Source organism: Aquarana catesbeiana, linkage group LG09, assembly GCF_042186555.1.
Source record: "Aquarana catesbeiana isolate 2022-GZ linkage group LG09, ASM4218655v1, whole genome shotgun sequence".
NCBI lineage: Eukaryota > Metazoa > Chordata > Amphibia > Anura > Ranidae > Aquarana > Aquarana catesbeiana.
In genome coordinates, this window is record NC_133332.1 from 44,779,689 (window position 1) to 44,807,243 (window position 27,555).

A 27,555-nucleotide genomic window follows, 5' to 3' on the forward strand; every position below is an offset into this window, starting at 1 on the left:
AAATTTATTCTATTTGAAATTCGAATTTAGGAAGAAGGTTATATTCTTTCTATTTTCTTCTGTTCTATTCTTTTCCATTCTATTCTTTTTTCTATTCTATTCAAATGTATTCTATTTGAAATTCGAATTTCAGAAGATGGTCATATTCTATTTTATTCTACTTTTAATTCTATTCTATTCAATTCTATTCTATCCCTATATTTTCCTTTCTATTTTATTCTGTTCTTTTATTTTCTATTCTATTTTGTTCTGTTTTACTCTATTCTATTCTTTTATTTTCTATTCTTTTCTATTCTTTTCTATTATTTTCTATTAAATTCCTTTATTTTCTATTCTATGTTATTCTCTTCGGAAATTCGAATTTGATTAAAAAACTATTTGAATTCGAAAACTATTCGAGTTTGATTAGTAAACTATTCAAATTTGAATTTTGTCCGAAATTTTGTTTCGTTATTTTGGATTTGTTTAAATTCATTACTATTTTCATTCTGAAATTTGGATACATCCGAATTTCCGAATAACGTAAAATTTGTCCGAATTTCTATTCAATGAACTGCACATATCTACATTCTACAAGAACTGAACATCATGACAGAACCCTTCGCCAGGGTCTCCAACTATCCACCAATGTCACTTACCTGCAGATTTGGGGTCCACGTGGGCTCGTTTTAGGTCAGTGACCCAGAAAGTTTTAGTCAGCTTCCCGACCCTCCCTAGCAACGCAATAATTACCACTAAATGGAACAAATACCGCATTCGGTATTTAATGCAAAATTCTTAATGAGCACGTGCACAATTGTTACCGCATGCAGTATTGTACCACATTTTATTAGCTGTTTAGGGCCCTGTGTATTCAGAGAAGAAGGTCCAGAATGCAGAAGACCTGCATTCTGGACCTTCATTCTTGAAAGCTGCACCTGTCCCCTGGGCACATTAAAATGCTGGGAGGGATGCACCACTTCTGGACAGCCCCGTGTGCACGGGGCCTTAACCACATGCCGCCCGCCCATCCCTTCAACCTCTGCAGCAATGCTGGCAGCACTTATATGTCTATTTCCCAAAGACAACCTCTGGATATGATGCTGAGCACGTGCACTCAACTTCTTTGGTTGACCATGATGAGGCCTGTTCTGATTGGAACCTGTCCTGTTATACCGCTGTATGGTTTTGGCCACCGTGCTGCAGCTCAGTTTCAGGGTCTTGGCAATCTTCTTATAGCCTAGGCCAGTGATGGCGAACCTTGGCACCCCAGATGTTTTGGAACTACATTTCCCATGGTGCTCAACTACACCGGGGAGGGAAAATGGCTAATTGGGCCCAATTTGGACATTTTCACCTAGGGGTGTACTCACTTTTGTTGCCAGCGGTTTAGACATTAATGGCTGTGTGTTGAGTTATTTTGAGGGGACAGCAAATTTACACTGTTATACAAGCTGTACACTCACTACTTTACATTGTCAATTTTGTTTGGGTACAACGTCGCAAAACCGCGCAATTGTCAGTTAAAGCGACGCAGTGCCAAATCGCAAAATATGGTCTGGTCATTAAGGGGGAAAATCTTCCGGTTAATACATTTTTTTTGAGCGATATGGCATTAAAATAGAAATAACAACACTTATTACCAGTTACCGGGCTACACTGTAGCCACCCATAGTATGAGTTACAACATGCACTTTCACTGATCCCTTGCAGCATTTTTTCCGCAATTTTACTGTGCGTTTTTTAAAGGACATGTGACTTAAGAACCGCACCAAAAACGAATTGCGGGCCCGTTTTTGCCGCATTTTCTATTGCTTTCAATGGGAAGGTGTGTTTTTGGTGCGTTTTTTTTTCCGCTCCCCAAACATGCTCCAAAGATGCTGCAAGCGGGATTTTCTTCACCGCAACGAAAGCGCGCTGCCCCAGTCTAAACACATTCATTGATTTTAAAGGGAAGCATTTTTTCGCTTTTAAGGCGCTTTTTTTTTTAAATGCAAAAGTGCTTGAAAAACTCCTCAGTGTGAAAGGGCCCAGCACAAAATTACCCAAAATTACCCAAAATGAAATTACACATGTGTACAATGAAGAGATATTCACTATCACATTATTGTTGTTACATGCTATATTTTTCAACAATTCAAATATAAAATAAAATAACGAGGAATACGAAGAAGGGGGGAGAGAAAAAAAAAAAAGAATGAGAAAAAAAAAGAAAAACTAAATGTTTCCCTTTAAAATCAATAAATGTGTTCACACTGGGGCAGTGCGCTTCCGTTGCGGTGAAAATAAATCCTGCTTGCAGCATTTTTGGAGCATGTTTAAAAAAATAAAAAAAAAATGCACCAAAAACGCACCTTCCCATTAAACCTGGGTTCAACTTAGATGCGGTGCGAATTCCCTGCGGATTCTTCACCGCATCTACATCGCAACCCATCTATGTGAACCAATTGCGGAGTGTATGTTAAGTAAACGACAACGCAATCGATTTGCAGAATCGGATCGCATGAGGGTTGAACGCCCCATGCAATCCGATTCTGGTGCGGACAAAAAAAGAAAAGGGGTCCTGCACCAGTTTGGTTCGAATGCGGTGCGATTTGAGCCATACAAACCCATGGCTCAAATCGCACTCCAGAGACACCGCATGTAATTTGCACAGGAATGTCTGTGATTCCTGTGCAAATTACATGCAGTGTCTCGCACCACAGCAGTGTGCACCCAGCAATGGAAGACGTGGTAGAACCATGGCAGAAAAACGTGGTAAAAACGCGCCCGTGATGCGTTCTTGCTGCAGTTTTTTTATTTAAAAATGCACCGCAAATGTGCTAAAATCGCAGAAAAAACGCATATGTGTTTTTGCAGCGGATCAGTGTGAAAGTGCCTAAGGGTCAGCCAGAGATGACTTACAAGGGGGAGGGATTATCTCATAAAAGATAAAAGCGGGGAGATTCAAGAAACTCCACCCACAGGGTCCAGGCTTCTCTAAACTCAATTTTGTTTGCTATAGATACATCCGCATAGTGCGATTCATTTTCCGCTACCCATTCCCGTATTCCTAGAGATTTCCAATTTCTGAGGATCAGAGCTCTTCCTGCCATCAACAAAAATCAAAATATTCCCTTGCTGCGGTTCTGCCCACGATCCCAAAGCGCTCTGCAAAACTAAAAAAAAAAAATCACACCCTGTTTGTTCAGGTACCAACCACCTAAACTCGGGTGCGATTCTGCCGTGGTTGTGGCATGATAAATCACTCTGCAATCGCAGCGAACTGTCCAAAAGCATGCTTCTGCTCCTTTTTGGGTGACAAGCTTTGTGCACTGCGGTTTTTGCAGCGACTCGGGGATTAGGTGGCATTGAAAATGGCATTGTCAGTTTTGCAGAGCGTTTTTAGGATCACAGGCAGAATCGTGGTAATTCGGCCCACGATCGCAAACGCCCAGGTGAGAACGGGGGACTGAGATTTCAGTTCAAGGCACAGTAAGGATTTTCTGTACTTGCAGAAAGCGCATGCTCAACCTGAAACAAGAAAGAAAACAAATGCAGCCACCACCTCTAAGGACCAGTACACTGCAATGTATTACAATGTCATTTTTGGGGTTAGATATCCTTTAAGCCAAGAACCGGAAATGGAAGCAATGCCCCCCCCCCCCATGGATCCTTCTCAGCAGAGACCTCCTTTAATATCCCTCAGTGAAGCCTTCAGGTCTTAGAAGGTCATTTCCTGGCACAATGTAGGAGAATTTTGCTCTCACCTTCTTCACAGGATTCAGAATTGGGCTCCTTCTTCCTCCACCCCGGGCAACACACCGACTTCACCTGGACAACCTCCTTCTTCACCTGCCGTACTGCCACCGAGTACACCGTCCTGTACAGAGGGAGGGGTCAGCTTCTATCACAGCCGTATGTGTCCCCCCCCCCATAGACAGATACAAGGATATCAATACAACCTATCCCTGGAGATATCTCACTATGAATGGTAATGATCATCATTAGGATTGTGGGAGGAAACCTGTCCTGGAAAAATAATTGGAGGCTGTCCTTGCTGTCCTCCATGGGAAGATCCTACCTGCCTGGCTTCACTTTATCTGGGTCAGAAAGTACTGAGGACAATGGGGGGTCAGCATGACAGCCAAGCCACTGGTCCTTTCCGAAGGAGAAGTCAGCAGTGGCAGACAAAGAAGTCCTCTCAGTAATTTAGCAGTTTTCCACCGTTTCCCAAAGTGACTCAGCTGCTCTGCTCCCCCCTCCCAGCAGTTATACACCAGCTCAACTCCCTCGGCTCCCCCCTCCCTGCATTGACTTAGCAGCTCAACTTCCACTGCTCCCCCTCCCAGCAGTTACACACCAGCTCGGCTCCCCTCTGCCCCCATTGACTCAGCAGCTCCACTTCCTCTGCTCCCCCCTCCCAGTAGTTACACACCAGCTCAACTCCCTCTGCTCCCCCCCAGCACTGACTCAGCAGCTCAACTTCCTATGCTTCCCCCTTCCAGCAGTTACACACCAGCTCGGCTCCCCCCTCCCAGCATTGACTCAGCAGCTCAACTTCCCCTGCTCCCCCTCCCAGCAGTTACACACCAAATCAACTCCCTCAGTTCTTCCCTCCCAGCTGTTACACACCACCTCAACCCCCTCTGCTCCCCCCTCCCAGCGTTGACTCAGCAGCTCAACTTCCTCTGCTCCCCCACCCAGCAGTTACACACCAGCTTGGCTCCCCCCTCCCAGCATTGACTCAGCAGTTTAGCTCCTTCTGCTCCCCCTCTCAGCAGTTATACACCAGCTTAACTCCATCTGCTCCCCCCTCCCAGCATTGACTCAGCAGCCTTACAGACATTTCATATATAATGTAAACACAATCAGGGGCCTGGGACCCTCCAGGGACCAATTTTTTTTTGTAATCTGTAACCCTGAAACCAATTTGGTAAATCTGTCCAACAAGATCTTCCTTCCTTCTTCCTTATTCGGTCGTGTTAGATGTTTAGATGTCAGTTGACAATCAAACTGATTTATTGTTGGTGTGTGAGAGATCCCGTGATCAGCTCTGAGTATATAATAGGTAGCAGCTACTAAAGATCACAGGCTGTGACACAGAATCAGGGAGGACAGCCAATGAACAGCCTTACTTGGTTCAAGCTTCCCGCCCACCATCATGCAGTAATACTCCATACCAGGGTACGGACCCCTCAATCTTACCGGTAGGTGCTGCAGGTCCTATGGCCACGGCATGTGGTCAGGTACGGTTGGTACACCGGCTGAATAAATGTCTCATTGTAAACAATGGGAACTTTTTCCACCTGTCTTGAACACACCCCAATGAAGGTGCTGAAAAACAAGACAACACATTGTAAGACCCAATCAGCTGATCTCTCAGGGACGAATCATTTGGTTTCATTACTTTAACATTTGACAGGTATCATTTTTTATGTACATTTCACATTTGTACAGAATATACAACTTTAACTACTAAAAGCCAACTGTATATACAATTTATAGAGCTGTTAGCGTCCTTGCTTTAGGACTGACATAAAGAAATAGAGCAGAGGGTAAAACACTTACAATAGGTATAGAAAAGAATCACCCCTCTGTAAAATAATCACATTTTGTTGCTTGGCAACCTGAAATGAAAACAGACACAGTTTTTGTTTTATCCAGCTGTCCACCACCTCTGCCACTCACCCTCTGCTCCCGCTCCCCAGTGTCATTTGTAAACACAGAAGCCATCTGTGTTTCCTAGGGCCAGCTTTGCACTCAGGAACAAACAAATCCCTGCAAGCACTCACGGCAGGGCATGGTGGGGACAGATCTTCAGAATCGGAGAGAGAGAATGATCTCCCTGCAAAGCGAAGCAGAGTGGCCTACATAGGGAGGTACTAGAGCCAGGTCAGGTAGGAGAGAGCTTTGGGAGGGGGGGGTTGTGGTTCCACCCTGTGCATAGTGCACCCCCAAACCCTGCACTCTGTACACAGCGCACCCCTAAAATCTGCACTTTGTACGTAATGCACTCCTGAACCCTGCACTCTGTACATAGTGCACCCCTAAACCCTGCACTCTGTATATAGAAACCCTGCACTCTGTACATAGTGCACTCCTGAACTCTGCACTCTGTACATAACACACTCCTGAACTCTGCACTCTGTACATAACACACTCCTGACCCATGCACTCTGTACATAACGCACGCCTGAACCCTGCACTCTGTACATAACACACCCCTGGACCCTGTACTGTGTGCATAGCGCATCCCTGAACCCTACACTCTGTACATAATGCACCCCTGAACTCTGCACTCTGTACATAACACACTCCTGAACTCTGCACTCTGTACATAACACACTCCTGACCCATGCACTCTGTACATAACGCACGCCTGAACACTGCACTCTGTACATAACGCACTCCTGAACCCTGCATTCTGTACATAACGCACGCCTGAATTCGGCACTCTGTACATAACGCACTCCTGAATTCGGCACTCTGTACATAACGCACTCCTGAATTCTGTACTCTGTACATAACGCACTCCTGAACACTGCACTCTGTACATAACGCACTCCTGAACCCTGCATTCTGTACATAACGCACGCCTGAATTCGGCACTCTGTACATAACGCACTCCTGAATTCGGCACTCTGTACATAACGCACTCCTGAATTCTGCACTCTGTACATAACACACTCCTGAACCCTGCACTGTGTACATAACACACCCCTGGACCCTGTACTGTGTGCATAGCACATCCCTGAACCCTACACTCTGTACATAATGCACCCCTGAACCCTGCACTCTGTACATAACGCACCCCTGAACTCTGTACATAACGCACCCCTGAACCCTGCACTCTGTACATAACGCACCCCTGAACCCTGCACTCTGTACATAACACACTCCTAAACTCTGCACATAACGCACTTCTGAACCCTGCACTCTGTACATAACGCACTCCTGAACTCTGCACATAACGCACTCCTGAACCCTGCACTCTGTACATAACGCACTCCTGAACTCTGCACATAACGCACTCCTGAACCCTGCACTCTGTACATAATGCCCCCCTGAACCCTGCACTTTGAACATAACGCACTCTTAAACTCTGCACTCTGTACATAATGCACCCCTAAATAATGCACTCTGTACATAGTGCACCCCCAAATCATGCACTCTGTGCATAACGCACTCCTGAACTCTGCACTCTGTACGTAGCGCACCCTAGATACAACAGGCCCTTTGAGGGCAACCATACTGCTAATGCGGCCCACAATGAAATTGAGTTTGACACCCCTGATGCAAGTGAGAGACATAACACCAACATATCAGATTGTTTTTCTTTTAAACTTCTAAAATAGAATCACTGAGTTGGAAAAAGGATCACACCCCTCCTACAAATTACTTGTAAACTCAATCAGTTGTAGCTAATCACCTTCTCAATGGCACACAAAGCCATTTGACTTTCAGTTGTGGTCATTTTTGGTCATTTTGATTAGCTCAGCATGAAAAGAGCTTTCCTGGAGCATTTCAGTCTCTGGTAGTGCAACTGAAGCAAACAATCAAATATGGGTGGCAAGGCACTGTCACCGGGATCTCCGGGATAAAGTTGTGGACAGGCACAAGTCAGGAGATGGATACAAAAAAAATCATAGGCTTTATCAATGCCTAGAAGCACAGTGACATCTATTATTAGGAAGTGGAAGGTATTTGGTACAACACAGATCCTCCCTGGATCAGGACGTCGCTCCAAACTGGATGAAAGAGCCAGAAGGAAACTGGTCAGAGAGGCTACCAACCAAGAGGCCTACAGCAACTCTGAAGCAGTTACTGGAATTTATGACAAAGAGCTGCCATTGTGTGCATGTGACAACATTATCACAAATTCTCCACAAATGTGACTTGTATGGGAGGGTTGCAAGAAAAAAGCCACTCCTCAAGAAAGGCCACATGCAGTAATGACTAAGATTTGCCAAAACGCACCTTGAAGATTCTGAGGCCTCATGGAAAAGGTGTTAGGGTCAGATGAGACTAAAATTGAATTATTTTGGCTCAACACCAAACGATATGTCTGGCGGAAATCCATCCAAATAACACCATTCCTACAGTATTTGGGACAACAATCCTTTCTCGGCACACCTGGTCTTCTATGGTCGTTACATAGATGACATCATTATTATCTGGGATGGTCCCCCTAGTTCTGTACATGATTTCATTACTTTTTGTAATAACAACCCGTTTAGTTTATCTTTTACATCTGTCATGGACCCAGTATCCATCTGCTTTTTGGACTTGGAATTATTCCATAACAATAATCAGATTGCCACTAAAAATTATACCAAACCAGGCCTGTACTGGTCATAGGGACTACCGGGAGATTCCCGGAGGGCTGATGTCTCAGTGGGCCAGTCAGGTGCAGTCCTGGAGCCGCTCCTCTCTGACAGTGAGTGATCGCAATTTCACTCCTGTCAGGAGGAGAAGCTTCCTTCCATTAGGCGTTATGCTCCCTCCAGCCTGCAGGGGGAGATAGACCAACGGCAGACTTTCCTTCCTCTCTCCCCTATTACGTGTTATCACATGACTGGAGAGAGGAACGAGAAGCTGCCTTCAAAACGGTGAGTACATGTGGGAGGGGGAGGAGAGGGAGGACACTGATGTGAAGGGCTGCTGATGGGGGCTCTCTGATGGGGACTCTGATGTGAAGGGAGCTGCTGGTGGGGACTCTGATGTGAAGTGGGCTGCTGGTGGGGACTCTGATGTGAAAGGGGCTGCTGGTGGGGACTCTGATGTGAAGTGGGCTGCTGGTGGGGACTCTGATGTGAAGTGGGCTGCTGGTGGGGACTCTGATGTGAAGTGGGCTGCTGGTGGGGACTCTGATGTGAAGTGGGCTGCTGGTGGGGACTCTGATGTGAAAGGGGCTGCTGGTGGGGACTCTGATGTGAAGTGGGCTGCTGGTGGGGACTCTGATGTGAAGTGGGCTGCTGGTGGGGACTCTGATGTGAAGTGGGCTGCTGGTGGGGACTCTGATGTGAAGTGGGCTGCTGGTGGGGACTCTGATGTGAAGGGGGCTGCTGGTGGGGACTCTGATGTGAAGGGGGCTGCTGGTGGGGACTCTGATGTGAAGGGGGCTGCTGGTGGGGACTCTGATGTGAAGGGGGCTGCTGGTGGGGACTCTGATGTGAAGGGGGCTGCTGGTGGGGACTCTGATGTGAAGGGGGCTGCTGGTGGGGACTCTGATGTGAAGTGGGCTGCTGGTGGGGACTCTGATGTGAAGGGGGCTGCTGGTGGGGACTCTGATGTGAAGGGGGCTGCTGGTGGGGACTCTGATGTGAAGTGGGCTGCTGGTGGGGACTCTGATGTGAAGGGGGCTGCTGGTGGGGACTCTGATGTGAAGTGGGCTGCTGGTGGGGACTCTGATGTGAAGGGGGCTGCTGGTGGTGACTCACTGTGAAGGGAGCTGCTGATTGGGATACTCTGATGTAAGGGGGACGCTGTTGGGGACACTCTGATGTAAGGGGGACGCTGTTGGGGACACTCTGATGTAAGGGGGACGCTGTTGGGGACACTCTGATGTAAGGGGGACGCTGTTGGGGACACTCTGATGTAAGGAGGGTGCTGTTGGGGACACTCTGATGTAAGGGGGACGCTGTTGGGGACACTCTGATGTAAGGGGGACGCTGTTGGGGACACTCTGATGTAAGGAGGGTGCTGTTGGGGACACTCTGATGTAAGGAGGGTGCTGTTGGGGACACTCTGATGTAAGGAGGGTGCTGTTGGGGACACTCTGATGTAAGGGGGGCGCTGTTGGGAACACTCAAAATTAAAGTGGGCCAGTCATGAGGAAGTCCAGGGCCAAATTTTTGTCCCAGTCCAGCCTTGTACCAAACCCACGGCCGGGAACTCCTTTTTACATTTCTCCGGTTGTCATCACTGGAGAAATGGGTTAATAATATACCCAAAAGCCAGTTCCATCGGCTTAGGAGAAATTGCACTAGATTAGAGGACTACAGTTCCCAATGCACTACTCTCTCTAAGAAATTTACAGACAAGTGCTACCCGACCAACACCATCAATGAAGCTGCCTCTTTTTATTTGACAGATACTCTTCCTAAACCTAAGAATCAGAACACTGAACCTACAATTAGATTCATCACGCAATTCCATGCGAGTTACAAAAAAATGGAACATATTATCAAAAAACATTGGTCCATTTTGACCCAGGATCCTCATCTATTATCTTCTTTACCGATTGTTCCCAAATTTGCATACCGCAGGGCCCCTAACGTTAAGGCCAAAATTGCTCAGAGCAAAATCCAAGCCCAGAAAAAATCCCGTATATCTAAACAACTTACCCTCATTCCACTAGTTGGCATGTACCGGTGTAATAAAGCGCTATGCCTCACCTGTTCCCATATCACACACGGTAAGAAAACCTTTAGTACCAATGGTAACCAATACACCCTCAAATCCTTCTTCAATTGTTCTACGACCTACGTGATATACTGCATTTCCTGTCCTTGTGGGCTCTTATATGTGGGTAGAACGATCAGGACTCTACGCGTTAGGTTCGGAGACCATAGAAGAGCCGTCCAAGCCAACAACCCTCTATACAGTACTGCCTGCCATTTTACTACTCACTACCAACAAAACATCTCTGATCTAAATGTGTGGGTCATAGAATCTATACCAGATCATTTTTCTCCAGCAGAAAGATTTCAACGCCTATGTAGGCAAGAAACTTTCTGGATATACACATTAAATAGTATGACACCTAATGGCCTCAACGAGGAAATCGAGATTAATACAGTTATATAACATGATCTCTGTTCCTTTTTTCTCCTTTGAAATTACCCCTATGATATGTTCTTTGAGTATCATTATTTTTCATTATTTTTTGATTTTGTACTGTCTTCAGATGTATATTATACATAACTTGTGCTGTTAATTCATGATTATGTTTCCTAGGCCCCTTAGTCCTCCCCCCCCCCCCATTTTTTTCCCCTCTCCCCCTTCAGTTTATTTTTCCACACTGCATTTTCCACATTCTTTTTTTGTTCTCTTTTTCACAGACACACATATTTACGAATGTCATGTGTGTGTTCTTTCAGCCTTGACCCTTTTTATTTTTGCTTTTTATGCTAAGTTCATCATCTCGTTGGCCCACCCTCCCTATGTTTTTTATTCCCTTTTTGCTTTAGGTCTCAGCACCTATAATTAGCATTCCATATACATGGTTATACCTTGTATATTTGCTCTCCCCTTACCAGCTTATTTCATTTACTTTCTTTTTATATTATTTTTCATATATACATTTTTTAAATTTTTATATATATATTTATACTTTTTTGTATAATTTTTCATCTAGAATATCACCATCTCATCATCATTCTTTATGTTTATTTTTATTTTTTATTTTTATTTTTTATTTTTATTTCTATTTCTCAGTTCATTTTTATACATACATTTTTCATTATTCAGTCCATTCTGCTATTTATATTTATTTTTATTTTTATTTATTTTTCTTATTTTTATTCTTATTTTCATCCCTATACATTCACATCTTTCTCTCAGCACTTTTTCCTTTTTTTTTTTTTTTCCCCATTGTCATCGTATCTCACCATCTTATTCTTTATTTTATAACTTGGGCCCTTTCACACTGAGGCGGTTTGCAGGCGCTTTTGCGCTAATAATAGCGCCTGCAAACCGACCCGAAAGTGCCGCTTCTTTGTCTCCAGTGTGAAAGCCCCTAGGGCTTTCACACTGGAGCGGTGCGCTAGCAGGACGGGAAAAAAATTCCTGCTAGCAGCATCTTCGGACAGCGCGGCTATACCGCCGGCAAAGCGCCTCTGCAGAGGCGCTTTGCGGTGGTATTTAACCCTTTCTCGGCCGCTAGCCGGAGTAAAACCGCCCCGCTAGCGGCCAAATACCGACGGTAAAGCGCCGCTTATAATAGCGGCGCTTTACCGCCGACGCCGCCCCCGCCCCAGTGTGAAAGGGCCCTTATTGTTTATCTTCATGCACCTATTTGCCCACTTTTCTCTAGTTTTAGGTATGCATTTCCATCAGTCTAGTTCAATCCGTTATCTGTACCATCATTTGTTGTTGTCCTTATAATGATTTCTTTTAACATGGCTAGTATTTTCTGTTCCTGGTGACGCCGTCGCGTAGCAACGGTCTCCAGCTCTCCTATATAAATGATGCTCACTCCATCAGCCCCTTAAATCTGAAGAAAATGCGGATGCATTGAAACGCGTCATCTGACACGTCCATACGACACTTCCGCTGCTCTCTCTGCAGTGTCAGGTGTGCTTCACGCTGGTCCTCATCCGGTTCCTGTTTCCTGTTCCTGGTTTTTGGTGCCTGCTCACACGCCAGCTTCACCTTGCGGACATCTGGGTTTAATCCCCCTCCCCACTGCCTAGTATCCACCAGCCAAGGATCACCCCACTGTGGACAGCCTCCCCCCTTACGCCTTGGCACACCTTTCGGATCCTGCACTGTGAGCAGCTGACATGACGTCTCTGGGCTATCTACATGCTTTTATGTGTCTGATTTTAGCTGAATCATTATGAGTAGCCATTTGGCCGATTGTTTTTATTATCTTTATTAAATTATGTTTTGATACTGCACTTAGATTGGCGCACCTTGTCTCCTTCTCTACACCATTCCTACAGTAAATCATAGAGGGGGTAATATCCTGTTAGGGGGGTGGGGGTGGGGGGTAATATCCTGTTATGGGGATGTTTCTCTGCAGCAGGGACTGGAGCACTTGTCAGGATAGAAGGAAAAATGGATGGGGCAAAATACCGTCAAATTCTTGAGGAAAATCTGCTGTCCTCTGCCAGAAAGTTGTCAATGGAAGAAGGTTTATCTTCCAACATGAAAATGACCCAAAGCACACAGCAACAATTACCACACAGTGGTTGAAGGAGAAAAAGGTGAATGTCCTTGCATGGCCTAGTCAGAGCCCAGACTTAAAGCGGAGTTCTTTTTTGTTTTTTTTAAAGTCAGCAGCTACAAATACTGCAGCGTCTGACTTTTAAAATAAGGACACTTACCTGTCCAGGGCGCCCGCGATGTCGGCACCCGAAGCCGATCTATCCCTCGGCTCTCAGATACTGCCGCCACCATCTTCAGTAAGGGAATCAGGAAGTGAAGCCTTGCAGCTTCACTTACTGGTTTCCTACTGTGCATGCGCGACTCGCGCTGCACGATTCTACTTGTCCCTGCTGTCTCCTGGGACCTGTATGTCTCCCAGAAGACAGCGGAGGGGACGGGAAGTGGCGTAGATACCTGCGGGTGGCTCGGGTATCTATGCCCGGAAGTAGGAGCAAAATAACTGTATGAGGCAGGTATCTTCTCAACCCCCCCCCCCCGCCCCCTCCCCCCTGCAAGGTGCCAAATGTGACACCGGAGGGGGGGAGGAAGCCGAAAAGCAGAAGTTCCATTTTTGGGTGGAACTCTGCTTTAAATCCCATTGAAAATTTGTGAAATGACTTTACTGTAGTCCACAAATGGTCACCATCACATTTACCTGAACTTGAGCAGTTCTGCAAAGAAGATTGGGCAAAGTGTAACTGAGTAAATACAGCTGGATAAAACAACAACTGTTTCTGTCTTCATTTCAGCCGGCAAAACAACAAAATATGATTATTGCAAAGTCTAGATGTGCAAAGTTAGTAGAGACATATCCCAACAGAATAAAGGCTGTAATTAAAGCAAAATGTGGTCCAACAAAGTACTGACACATGGGGGTGATCCTTTTTAATAACTCAGTGATTCTCTTTTTGAATTTTTTTATTTTGTTTTCTGACATGTTGGTGTTATATCTTTCACTTGGATGTTGTAGGCTGCACAGAGTAAATACAGCTGGATAAAACAACAACTGTGTCTGTCTTCATTTCAACCGGCAAAACAACAAAATGTGATTATTTTAAGGGGGGAGGGGTGATTCTTTTCAATACCCACTGTATAGAATAAATTCTATTCAAGTCTCCATATAATCTGAAATGGACTGGTTTTGCTCATTGTAGAAAATGTGCAGTCAGAAAGGTTTGGTTGGGAGTGGTGCTGAATATAATGAACTGATAATGTGAAGAACCGTAGGTTTAGTGGAGTCAGTATAGCAGATAGGTTGCTCTAAACAAAGGTTATCTTCTACCAATTGAAGGGCCTTAGTTGAAGGCACAAAAACCTTTTTATGAAAAATTTGCAGTGCAAATTGCCCCAGCATTCATTCAGCTGTCCTGAATAATCCCTGCGTCATTTTATATGATTGTCAGCTCCATCTAGTGGCCATAATACAGTATTTCCCTGATTGAGGTACTTCAGGAAAATACCACATTATAGCCACTAGATGGTGATGACAATCATAGGACATAGAAATATTGGGCAAAATACAGGATTATATGTGACGGCTAGGTGAATGCTTGATATTGTTTAGTAAATAAACCCCTTAGATCATGGGTGCTCAACCTGTAGCCCTCCAGCTGTTGCGGAACTACAAGTCCCATGAGGCATTGCAGGGCTGACAGTTACAAGCATGACCCCCAAAGGCAGAGGAATGATGGGACTTGTAGTTCGGCAACAGCTGGAGGGCCACAGGTTGAACACACCTGCTTTAGATGAAGAGGTGCACAAAAACAGGAGCACCAAAAACAAAGACTCGGTGGGTCAGTTTGATACAAATGATTTTCTCTTATTAATTGTTGGTATCTAATGCATTTTGGGGGTCATAGCATTCACCTTCTTCAAGGTTTGAGTGATTGACCCAGTAGTGTAAAGTACAACCGCTGCAGCATATCTCTGAGTGTGTGAATTTCTCTTATTGAAGCTTCCATTCAGTAAAATGGGGAGGCAGCAATCCAATGTGCGGTGTCAGTTTTGCTCAGTGGCACCTCCACAGTCAATGGATCGATATAACTCTGGGCTGTCCACAGTACTGATATAGGAGGTGTAGGGTCTACTGGGTGTCCAACCTGTGGCCCTCGAGCTCTTGCAGAACTAGAAGTCCCATGAGGCATCGCAAGGCTGACAGTTACAAGCATGACTCTCAAAGGCAGAGGCATGATAGGACTCGTAGTTCCGCAACACCTGGCCTCAGATTTGACACACACTGGGCAGGGAACTCCATAGAGACATTATTGGGCCTTTCTGCACAAAGAATGAGTGATATTCAAAGTTGAATTCCAGGAATTCAGCAACTTTACAAAAAGTGCAGGCACACTATGAGTTAAGTCCAATTAGGTGCATGTCACCTTAAGGACTTATCTCTATTACTTATATGTGACATGTTTATTTCACTCCCGGAAGATACACTCTGGAATCTGAGAGGAGAGAAGCACACACAGGAGCTATAACTGCCCCTTCACTCTGTTAGCCATTCACAGAAGCCTTTGTATTGAGATAATGATTTCACATAATACAAAGGCTTCTCTGAATGGGCAAAAAGAGGGAAATGGCAGGCATTGCAGTTCAAATAGCTCTGCTCATGAAGGAACTCAGTGAGCAGCCTTTAGAGCTCAGGATGTTATCTTCCTAGGGCACAATAAACCTGTGAAATGCTAATAATACAGATAAGTCTAGGAGGCAGCAGGCACCTCCTTAGACTTAACTCAAGGTATGCCTGCGGTTTTTTATGAAGTAGCTGAATTCCTGGAATTTATTTTTCATCACCAGCAATCTGTACTGTCTGTGATACCCACACAAAATGTAAACTGTTCAATAATAGCTCACCTGGGACCCTGCGCACGTACTGACAGACTCACTGCGAAGACCAGAGCCGTCCACAGAGACATGGCGGGAGACATGATCCTTCTCTGCTGAGAAAACGCACAACCATTACTACTATCATCACACTGTGCTATTATTCTTTATCACTTAAAGCATTAAGACATCCAGAACCCTGGCACGGGTTTACAAAAACAGTGAGAGGTAAACACAGCCACATATAAAGCATTGCCATATAGCCTAATAAAAGAGTAACAAGAGACATAGCAATCTTTTCACTGTATTATCATTAACCTCAAAAGAGTAACAGGGACTCCAACTGTATATTTGCACAGGAGAAAATCCTGTATACTATATGTCTCAAGAGTAACAGAGGAGAAAGAGACCAGAAAAAATAAAGAAAGAGTGGAAAATAAGGAAAGAGGAAGAGGGGAAACCCTGAAAGAAGGTGAGGAAGTGGTGGTCCCTCGGACCGGCCTGGTGCAATCAAGTCTCCTAGAGTTTTACTTGTACATAGTCCACCTAGGGACTCCAGATGGTCTCGAATTGTTTAGCAGTATCATTAATAGCACTAGCAATTTGCTCATTAAGCATGATCCACGACACCTTTCATCTGTACAAGGACATGCTCACAGAAGCTTTCTTCCATGAACGGGCAATGGAACGCTCCAGCTATACGTGGATGCTGAGGGATCGGAACCTCCTGAAACTTTCCGCATCAGAGCAAAAACCCTGTTCTAGAAACCCCACAACTTTGGACTCTCCCACCAGATGTTATACATACTTCCAAGTGCTTGGCAACCTCGGAAACACAGGGGTGTTGAAGAGCCTTGATAACCAAAGGGGGACCATGTACCATTGAGTCATGGCTTTGATATTAACCTCCAAAGGGAGATGTTTAGCACGCCTTTATAAGCTAAGTGGAAGGACGAGTGCCAATGGTCAAGATCATTATCAGAGGCCAGATCCGAGTCCCATGCCCGCATGTAGGGAAATTTATTGGGGGAGTCGAACAGCAGCCTGTAGATAATATAAATGCCTCCCCTGTGCCCTGCCTCCTGTGAAGACCATGTCTTGTAGGGAGTAAGACCCCATAAACACTATAATGCCTCATACAAATGATTGGACTTTCCGACAACAAATCCGTGGAAATTTGTTCGAAGGGTGTTGGCTCCAACTTGTCTTGCATACACACGGTCACACAAATGTTGGCCAACAATTACGAACAAAGTGACGTACAAGACGTACGGCGAGCTGATAAAAAGGAAGTTCAATAGTCATGTGTTATCTACATTACGGACGCTAGTTTTAAACGATCGAGCGCTTCCGGCTCGTTCTTGATTCCGATCATGCATGTTTGTACATTGGACTTTTGTCTGACGGACTTGTGTACACACGATCGGAAAGTCCGACAACACACATTTGTTGGTAGAAAATTTGAGAACATGCTAGCCAACATTTGTTGGCGGAAAGCCCGACAACAAATGTGTGATGGAGCATACACACGCTCGGACTTACCGCCAACAAGCTCACATCCAACATTTCCCATCGGAAAATCCGATCGTGTGTACGCGGCATTAGATTTACTGCAGATTTTTGTCTTCAGATTTACCAAAACCATGTAGTGCAAGGGCCTGCCATACCAATTGAAACTCTGAAGGCCCATACACACGATCGGACTTTTTGACAACAACGGTCCAACGGACCTGTTTTATCGGACAATCCGACCGTGTGTTTGCTCCATCGGACAATTGTTTTCGGTTTTTCAACGGACAAATGTTCGCTGTGCATGCTCTCAAACTTTGTCCGATGGAGGATAATCCAATCGTGTGTACACAAGTCCATAGGACTAAAGTCCAAAGTACAAACACGCATGCTCAGAACCAATGCTAAACATCAGCCAACAATAGCAGAAGTTGCCCAATGGGTGACGGTGAAGAGCTGAAAAGCCACGTGATTTTGTGAAAGTTGGCTGAAAATGTTCTGCCGTGTGTATGCAGAACAAGTGCACGGCCAACGCCCATTCGGACAAAAATCCCCTCATTGCACGCGCCATTCAAGGCAGTTTGGGCATTTTGGGTGCAGCATTGCGCACTTTACCACGCAGGTGGAGTATGTGCTATGTGGGGGTGGGGGTTGCATACCTCCAAACTTTTTGAAATGGGAACGAGGGACACCTATTAGCAAAAGTATTTAGGCATAGGACACACCCCCTGCCACTCCCCCTTAAAGGAGAATTATACAAAAAAAAAAGATTAGTTAAACCCATAAGTGCTTTTTTTTACCACTACTAGTTCTTTATACTGGCTTTTGAAATTTAGAGGTAAATATATTTTTATTGTACACAAAAAAAGAAAGTATTAGAGCAATAGACGTAGATCCTCTTATTTATCTTACATCTAATATTGTGCAAATTATATGACAGAGGTAGAAAAAAACATAATCAAAGACAGCTGAACAATACAGGCACGCACCCCAGGTTAAAAGAGCAAATACGAGAAAAACTCCAGAGCTAGGAAGGCCTGGCTTTTGAAATTTAGAAATGCAGCAATTTAGAAATTGGATGAAAGGTTTAGCACTGGGAAACGTAATGCATTTTATATACAGCTATATAGATCAGATCAAAATGAGGAGGACAGATGCATACCTCCCAACTTTTTGAGATGGGAATGAGGGACACCTATCAGCAAAAGTATGCAGGCATAGGACACACCCCCTGTCACGCCCCCTTAAAGGAGAATTATACAAAAATACAAAATTGGTTAAACTCACAAGTGTTTTTTTTATCACTACTATTCCTTTATATTGGCTTTTGGAATTTACAAATGCAGCAATTTAGAATTTAGATGAAAGGTTTAGCTCTGGAAAATACTTTTTGATAGATAAAAAGTGCATTTTATATACAACTATACCGATCAGACCAAAATGAGGGACAAATGAGGAGGAATGAGGGACAGAGGGACATTGCTCCAAATCAGGGACAGTCCCTCGAAATCAGGGACAGCTGGAAGCTATGGGGTTGTATTGTGTGTGGGTGGGGAGAGGATGCAGCAGGGTGCGCCATTTGACTGTGTGGACAGGGATACTTGCACCTTGCGGCCTTGAGTGATTTTTCCTAGGCTGAGATGATGTAATCAATCTGCTGCAGGCAGGAGGAAGCATCTCCTCTCCCACCAGTGTTTAGATTGCAACTTTGTAACATGTCACAATGTAAAAGGCTGCAGCAGGGGCCAATCTGTGTTAGACATTTGTGTCATCTCTGCGCCAACAGCTCAGTGCAGAAAACTGATGCTGACCCTGGATATACGCAGGAGATCCAGAAATATGCAGTGTCTTTACGCTGCACAAGCAAATGCATCAATGTGCATGGAGCCTTACAAAGCTTTCCGAGTCAATCTTTATCACCACTCTCACTCTCACTCTCTATCTCACTGATATTTCCTGATCAGTGTCATGGAACCTTCATATCATTCTATAGGGAATATTGGTTTGGTTGGGAGTCATGTCATTGCATGTATGATCGGCTTCCTCTCAGCCTGTGAGCGGTGATGTCATACCTACAGTCAGTGTCACAATGGGCTCCTGACCTCTCAGTAGGATGTAGAGTTTCCGCTTCTCCTCTATGAGGTGCCGGAGTTAAGAGTATCTGAAGTTGACTTTTTTTTTCTAACCGGAAGAATATATTGTGTATTGTCTTTTTTTTATTTTTTCGTAAATGATGGTGACTTTAATTGCAGGAAGAAATGGGCCACATCTTTCACTATACCATTCATTGGCTAAAATAACTAAATGTATTTTATTGCTTAACACTAAAGGGTGTATTTCTAAAAAAAAAAAAAGAAATCAGGGCTATTTTTTTCTGTGAAACTGCACCTTCGTTCTGTGCAAATGGGGGCAAAATCGAATGTTATTAAGCCATTTTCAAATGTTTGAATGTCATTTACCAATAAGAAATAGAGTAGTTCTGGAAAATACTGCATTATGGCCACTAGATGGAGCTGACAATCATAGCAAATAAGTATTTATTTCCATCTAGTGGCCATAATGCAGTATTTTCCTGATTCCTTCTGATCTGATGAATAATATTCAACCTGGAGAGAAATTAGATTAATAACATGCAGTTTCACAGGACAAATAACAATTTAAAAAAATAGATTGACCAACCAAAGGAATTGCCAACTAAAGGCATTGCCTATAATTTGACTTTTCTGTTGCTATCTATGGATACTACAGTACAAGATAGTACTGCTATGTTTACTATAGTGGTGCACCGAAATGAAAGTTCCGGTACCGAAACTGAAAATTCAGTGTGCACTTTGCCAAAAACGGAAACCAAAATGGACAGTTTAAAAAAAAAAAAAAAAAAAAAAAAAAAAAAATATATATATATATATATATATATATATATATATATATGTATTATATTTGACGTTTTCATTAATATCATTAGTTTAAATGTGCTGCAATCATTTGTCTTGCGCTTGTGGCACCATTAACTGTTAATGGCACCCCAAGTGTAGGTAGCAGACGTGCGTTTGTCACATGACATAACGTCCTACAAACGTGCCAAAATGTGCACTGGATGTGCCAAACATGCCAAAAAGTTTCTGGAGCAACTTTGAGGCATTTGTCGTGCATAGGGCAGCCCATTCAAGTGAATATGCTGCCCTAGGTGTGACGCGCGTTAACGCATGGAAAAAAAAGTGCTTAAAAAAACGTGAGCAGGACTTGACTTGGATGCCAATGCAGCCTTCAAGTCAGGAAAATATGAAATAATTCTGATATTTCATATTTATCACTTGCAGCCTGTAGGTGGGGAGTGCCAAGGAGAAAAGGAATACAAACGTCTGGTATCTGCTGCACTAAACGTAGACTGCTAAATGACTCCGTTATGTGTAATATAATGGAAAGACATGGAAAAGTATTGAAGACACTGACTGAAATGTATTTAATACTTGGTACAAGATCCTTTGTTGGTAATGACAGCTTCAAGACACCTTCTGTATGGAGAAACTAGTAGTATGCATTGCTCAGGTGTGATTTTGGCCCATTCTTCCACACAAACCGTCTTCAAATCTTGAAGGTTCCGTGGGCCTCTTCTATAAACTCTGATCTTTAGTTCTTCCCATAGATTTTCAAGTCAGGTGATTGGCTCGGCCATTCTAGCAGTTTTATTTTCTTTTTTTGAAACCAATTGATTGTTTCCTTGGCTTTGTGTTTGGGATCATTGTTTTGCTAAATTGTCCTCCCTCGTTTTCATCTTCATCATCCTGGTAGATGGCAGCAGATTTTTATGAAGAATGTTTTGGTACATTTATCCATTCATCCTTCCTATAATGATATGAAGTTTGACAGTATCGTGTGCTGAAAAACAGCCCCACACCATGATGTTCCTCCCACCTCCAAACTTCGGGGTTGGTATGGGGGGTGTTTTTGGGGTGATGTGTGGCGTCATTTGACCCCCAAACATGAAGCGTATTATGGTATCCAAAGAGTTCAATTTTGGTCTCAACTGACCAGACTATATCCTCCCCGTATTTCACAGGCTTGTCTAAATGTTGCGCAGCAAACTTTAAACAAGCTTCAACATGCTTTTTCTTCAGCAATGGAGTCTTGCGTGGTGAGCGTGCATACAGGCCATGGTGGTTGAGTGCATTACTTATTGATTTCTTTGAAACAATTGTACCTGCTAATTCTAGGTCTTTCTGAAGTTCTCCACAAGCGGTCCTTGACAACTCTTCTGATAATTCTTTTCACTCCTCTGTCAGAAATCTTGCGAGGAACACCTGGTCGTGGCCGGTTTATGGTGAAAATATGTTTTTTCCACTTCCAAGTTATGGCCCCAACAGTGCTCACTGGAACATTTAGAAGTTTAGAAATCCTTCTGTAACCATTGCTTTGTAACCAATGCCAGTATGTTTTGCAACAATAAGGTTGAGAAGGGCTTAAAAGAGCTCTTTGCTTTTACCCATCATGAGATGTTTCTTGTGTGACACCTTGGTAATGAGACACCTTTTTATAGGCCATCAGTTGAGACTAAACCAGCTGATATTAATTTGCACCGACAAGGGGCAGGATTGCTTTCTAGATACTGATTGGTTTTAGCTGGTGTCTTGGCTTTCCATACCTTTTTTCCACCACCTTTTCACATTGGGTTCAATACTTTTCCCCTGTGTCATTCCATTTTATTATACAAAACTTAAAGAGGAGGTCCAGCCCCACCGCAAAAAAATTAAAAGTCAGCAGCTACAAATACGGCAGCTGCTGACTTTTAATATTAGGACACTTACCTGTCCTGAGATCACGCGATGTAGGCACCCCAGCCGATCTTCGGATTGGCTGTCTGGCGCAGCCACCGCCATTCCTGGTAAGGGAACCCAGTGAAGTGAAGTGAAGCCTTTTGGCCTTTTCCCCCTACTGCACATGCATGAAATGCACTATGCTTTCTAATTTACCTGGTGGCAGAGGAAGGGGGCCGAACTTTCAAGAGTTGGCGCCGCGGCGAAGTCTCCGGAAGTGGGAAACGGTACCTGTCCAAAACAGGTATCCGCTCCCCCCTCCCCCATGAAAGGTGCCAAATGTGGCACCAGACGGGGAGAGGAGACAGATAAGCGGAATTTCCACTTTTTAATGGAACTCCGCTTTAGTTTGTAAACTTATTTGTTTTGGTGTCTTTGTATGTATGGATTGCTTGGGTTGTTACCGACTTGGTGAATATTTCATGTCAATAGCACCTTTTAGAAATAGATTTACCTAGAATATATATATATATATATATATATATATATATATATATATATATATATAATTTTTACCCACTACATATATATATATATAATTTTATGTATTTATTTAAATTATTTGTTTATATATATAGTATCTATTTAAAAAAATATTAATTAAATATTTTTATTTTAAAAAAGATGGTAGAGTTACAATACAATTCAATATAAGAGCGTTGGGAGAAGGGTCCTGGTCATAAGAGCTTGCAATCTAAAAGTGTGGGGGGATTTTATGAGCCTCATGCGTATTTTATCTATCTGCTCTGTCTTTTTTTTTTTCCTTCTTCTATATCACTCTGTAATCCTTTAGGGGTTTACATTTCTCTGATGTGAAATGTCAGAGGTTCCCGCTCTGCCAGTGCTGTTCTATGGGGGATACATCAAACCCTTCACTCAATGGAAATTCTGCTTCCTTATCAGCAGTCCTTTCCTTCTCCAACCGATATTTCCTGCACACTACACTGCTGGTGTATGGAAAGGCAGCAAAGTTCACCACGAGGTGGAAATAAAGCATGTGCCAGAGAATGGTAAAGGACAGGACTATATGTAAAAATTTGGAAACAAATTCCAAAAAATAAACAGTGAATAAAACATTTTCAATAAAAACTACAGTATAACAAAGTGTCAATATTAAAGGTCAAACCACTCTAAACTGACATTTTCAGCCTAGTTGCATTATGCGGAAAGTTCTTGCAGATCCATAGCCAAGAATTCCCCAATGGAGGTCCCGGCTCTGACCCCATCTTCTGGATTGATCTTTTTATAATGTATTATAAACATTATAATACATCAATAAGTAATAAAATAAATACAAATAGATAAGGGATCCATAGTGAAGAGCAAAGTGGGCAGGGCTGGGAATTCACAATTAAAGTTCCTCAAAAGTATAACATTCCAATGGGAGGTTCAGCCCACTGATAGATTAAATATCCGTTTTGTGTGAACTTGCCCTTAAAATGGTTTAAGCGCAATTTCAGCACATACACATATCAATGTAAAGATATCAGAATACAAACAAGAAGAGCAGAAAGGTGAGACACATAGGGTTTATTTACTAAAGGCAGAGAGGGCAAAATTAGTCACAATTCTGCAGAGAAACCAATCAGCTTCCAGGTTTTATTGCCAAAGCTTAATTAAACAAGCTGTGGTTAGAAGCTGATTTCTCTGCAATTTGTGACGAATTTTGCTCTCTCTAGCTTTAGTAAATAAACCCCGAGGATGATTTATTAAAACTGGAGAGTGCAAAATCTGATGCAGCTCTGCATGGAAACCAATCAGCTTTCAGGTTTTTTTCCCCCAAAGCTTAATTGAACAAGCTGAAGTTAGAAGCTGATTGGCTACCATGCACAGCTGCACTAGATTTTGCACGCTCCAGTTTTAGTAAATCAACCCCATAGTGATCCTATAGAGGAGAGCTCTCTATAGGTAAGGAGGATAGGGAGTAGTAGACAGGTGAGAGCAGTCAGGCAGGTAAAGTGATCCCTGGACAGTATGGGAGAAGACCATGCAGAGTTCTGTACAGACTCACTGTCACAGCTGTGAATGTCCCTCGCAGTCCCAGGCAGAATATCCTCATACTGGACGCTGGACAGAAGAGAGGAACTGTGAGCGGAGGGAACACACGCCCCTCATACACAACCACAATGTGTTACTGTGCCAGCACTTCACTCCTTTCTTCTGGGAGCTTGTACATCATCAGAGAAGACCTAACATTACAGAAAGCCCCCCCCCCCCCCAAGAAGTCCTACTGTGACCCCAATTCTATGAGATATTTAATATATTTCCTCTCTGTAATTCCATATGTATTTCAATCTGCATTTCCATACTTTTCTCCTCTGCTATGCCATACATTTCTCAATCTGCAATTTTTCTGTACATGCCCCCCTCTGTTATTCTGTACATACCCCCCTCTGTTATTCTGTACATAACCTCTGTTTGTTATTCTGTACATAACCACCTCTGTTATTCTGTATATAACCCCCTCTGTTATTCTGTACATACCTCCCCTCTGTTATTCTGTACATACCCCCCCTCTGTTATTCTGTACATACCCCCCTCTGTTATTCTGTACATACCCCCCTCTGTTATTCTGTACATACCCCCCTCTGTTATTCTGTACATATCCCCCTGTTTGTTATTCTGTACATACCCCCCTGTTTGTTATTCTGTACATAACCCCCTCTGTTATTCTGTATATAACCCCCTCTGTTATTCTGTACATACCCCCCTCTGTTATTCTGCACGTACCCCCCCTGTTGTTCTGTAAATACCCCCCTCTGTTATTTTATACATACCCCTCTCTGTTATTCTGTACATACCTCCCTCTGTTATTCTGCTCATACCCCCCTCTGTTATTCTGCACATACCCCCCCTCTGTTATACTGTACATACCCCCATTTGTTTCTCTGTACATACCCCTCTCTGTTGTTCTGTACATACCCCCCTCTGTTATTCTGTACATACCCCCCTCTGTTATTCTATACATACCCCCCTCTGTTATTCTATACATACCCCCCTCTGTTATTCTGTGCATAACTCCCCCTGTTATTCTGTATATACCCCCCTCTGTTATTCTGTACATACCCCCCCTCTCTGTTATTATGTACATACCCCCCTCTGTTATTCTGCACATACCGCTCCCCCCTCTGTTATTCTGCACATATCCCCCCCCCCCCCTGTTATTCTGCACATACCCTTGTCTGTTACTCTGTACATACCCCCCTCTGTTGTTCTGTACATACCCCCTCTGTTATTCTGTACATACCCCCCCTGTTATTCTGTACATACCCCCCCTGTTATTCTGTACATACCCCCCCTGTTATTCTGTACACCCCCCCCCTCTGTTATTCTGTACAGATCCCCCCCCCCGTTATTCTGTACATACCCACCCTGTTATTCTGTACATACCGCCCTCTGTTATTCTGTACATACCCCCCCCCTCTGTTATTCTGTACATATCCCCCCTCTGTTATTCTGTACATACCCCCCCCCCATTGTTCTGTACATACTCCCCTCTGTTATTCTGTACATACACCCCTCTGTTATTCTGTACATACCCTCCTCTGTTATTCTGCACATACCCCCTCTATTATTCTGTACATACCCCCCTCTGTTATTCTGTACATACCCTCCTCTGTTATTCTGCACATACCCCCTCTATTATTCTGTACATACCCCCCTCTGTTATTCTGTACATACCCTCCTCTGTTATTCTGCACATACCCCCTCTATTATTCTATACATACCCCCCTCTGTTATTATGTACATACCCCCCTCTGTTATTATGTACATACCCCCCTCTGTTATTATGTACATACCCCCCTCTGTTATTCTGTACCTACCCCCCTCTGTTATTCTGTACCTACCCCCCTCTGTTATTCTGTACACCCCCCCCCCTGTTATTCTGTACATAACCTCTTAGCAATTATATTTATCTCTACTCTAAATTTCCATACATCTCTGTAGCTCCATACAGCTCTTTCACCTTCACTTTTCTATACATACCTTCTCTGTAATCCCATACATATCCTCTCTGCAGTTCTACATGTCTCCTCTCTGAAACTCTAGACATATCCCCCCTGCACTTCCATATGTACCCCCTCTGTAATTCCATACACACCCCCTTTGTATCGCTATACATACCTCCTCTGTAATCCTTTATATCTCCCCTCTGTAATTTCATACATACCTCCAATGCAATTTTATACATACTCCTACATAAATCAATACACACTCTCTATTGGATGAGATCTGATGACTGTGGAGGCCATTGAAGTTCAGTGACCGCATAGTCATGTTCAAGAAACCAGTGGTGAGATGATTTGAGCTTTGTGACATGGTGCATTATCCTGCTGGAAGGAGCCATCAGAAGATGGGGACACTGAGGTCATAAAGGGATGGACATGGTCAGCAACAATACTCAGGTAGGTTTAATTGGTACTAAGGGGCCCAAAGTGTGCCAAGAATATATCCCCCACACCATTACACCACCAGCCTCAACCGTTAATACAAGGCAGGATGGATCCATGTTTTCATGTTGTTTATGCCAAATTCTGACCCTACCATCTGAATGTCTCAGCTGAAATTGAGACTCATCAGACCAGGTAACCTTTTCCAACCTTCTATTGTCCAATTTTGGTAAACCTGTGCAAATTTTAGCCTCAGTTTCCTGTTCTTAGCTGACAGGAGTGGCACCCGGTGCGGTGTTCTGCTGCTGTAGCCCATCTGCTTCAAGGTTCGATGTGTTGTGTGTTCAGAGATGGTATTCTGAATACCTTGGTTGTAACGAGTGGTTATTTGAGTTACTGTTGCCTTTTTATCATCTGACCATTCTCCTCTGACATCAACAAGGCATTTTCCTCCACACAACTGGATATTTTTTCTTTTTCGGACCATTCTCTGGAATCCCCAGGGATGGTTGCGCATGAAAATCCCAGTAGATCAGCAGTTTTTGAAATACTCAGACCAGCCCCTCTGGCACCAACAACCATGCCACGTTCAAAGTCACTTAAATCCCCTTTCTTCCCCATTCTGATGATCAGCTTGAACTTCGTCAAGTTGTCTTCACCACATCTAGATGCCTAAATGCATTGAGTTGCTGTCATGTGATTGACTGATTATCAATTTGTGTTACCAAGCAATTAAACAGGTGTACCTAATAAAGTGGCCTGTAAGTGTATATTCATACGAACATTCATACAAAAATTTTCATCAGTCCATTTGATGAAGTTGATGATGTTGTTCGAAAATACTTTCAAAAGTTTGCTTTTAACAATCGATTTTAAAACGGATGGACTTTTCCGAAGGAAAACCAAATTCATGATTATAAATACAAAGTTCTACTAATATATGGCAAGCTTAACATACACACGGGACGCTCTATGTGAATGGATGGGACCACTTGTTTGGAAAGCACATAGCCTAAACTTAATACATTCTGCACTCATGAGACTGAATTCCTGGAGCACTGTGGGTTTCCTAAAGAGAGAGCACAAGAAAAGCTGTTTGCTTTCAGCCTTTCTCTCTGTGATTGCTCCAAATGGGGGCTGAATATGCAAAATAGTCACATATAATACTTTATATTTACATA

The 27,555-nt window shown here is 43.6% G+C and overlaps 1 protein-coding gene across 6 annotated transcripts in view; it reads right to left on the reverse strand.

Annotated features, from left to right (window-relative positions):
* EGFL8 (EGF like domain multiple 8) overlaps positions 1 to 27,555 on the reverse strand; it is a 123,998-nt gene that overhangs the window by 18,919 nt on the left and 77,524 nt on the right. For 3 of the 6 annotated variants that reach the window (XM_073598410.1, XM_073598409.1, XM_073598407.1), the window contains 3 exons: positions 15,691 to 15,773; positions 5,167 to 5,295; positions 3,729 to 3,841 (listed from right to left, as the gene is read on the reverse strand). In XM_073598410.1, the coding sequence (XP_073454511.1) occupies positions 3,729 to 3,841; positions 5,167 to 5,295; positions 15,691 to 15,764 (316 nt within the window). In that variant the 5' untranslated portion in view covers positions 15,765 to 15,773. Of the gene's footprint in view, positions 1 to 3,728; positions 3,842 to 5,166; positions 5,296 to 15,690; positions 15,777 to 23,994; positions 24,150 to 27,555 lie in introns of those variants that run through there. The other 3 variants (XM_073598405.1, XM_073598406.1, XM_073598408.1) reach the window with 3 other exon arrangements.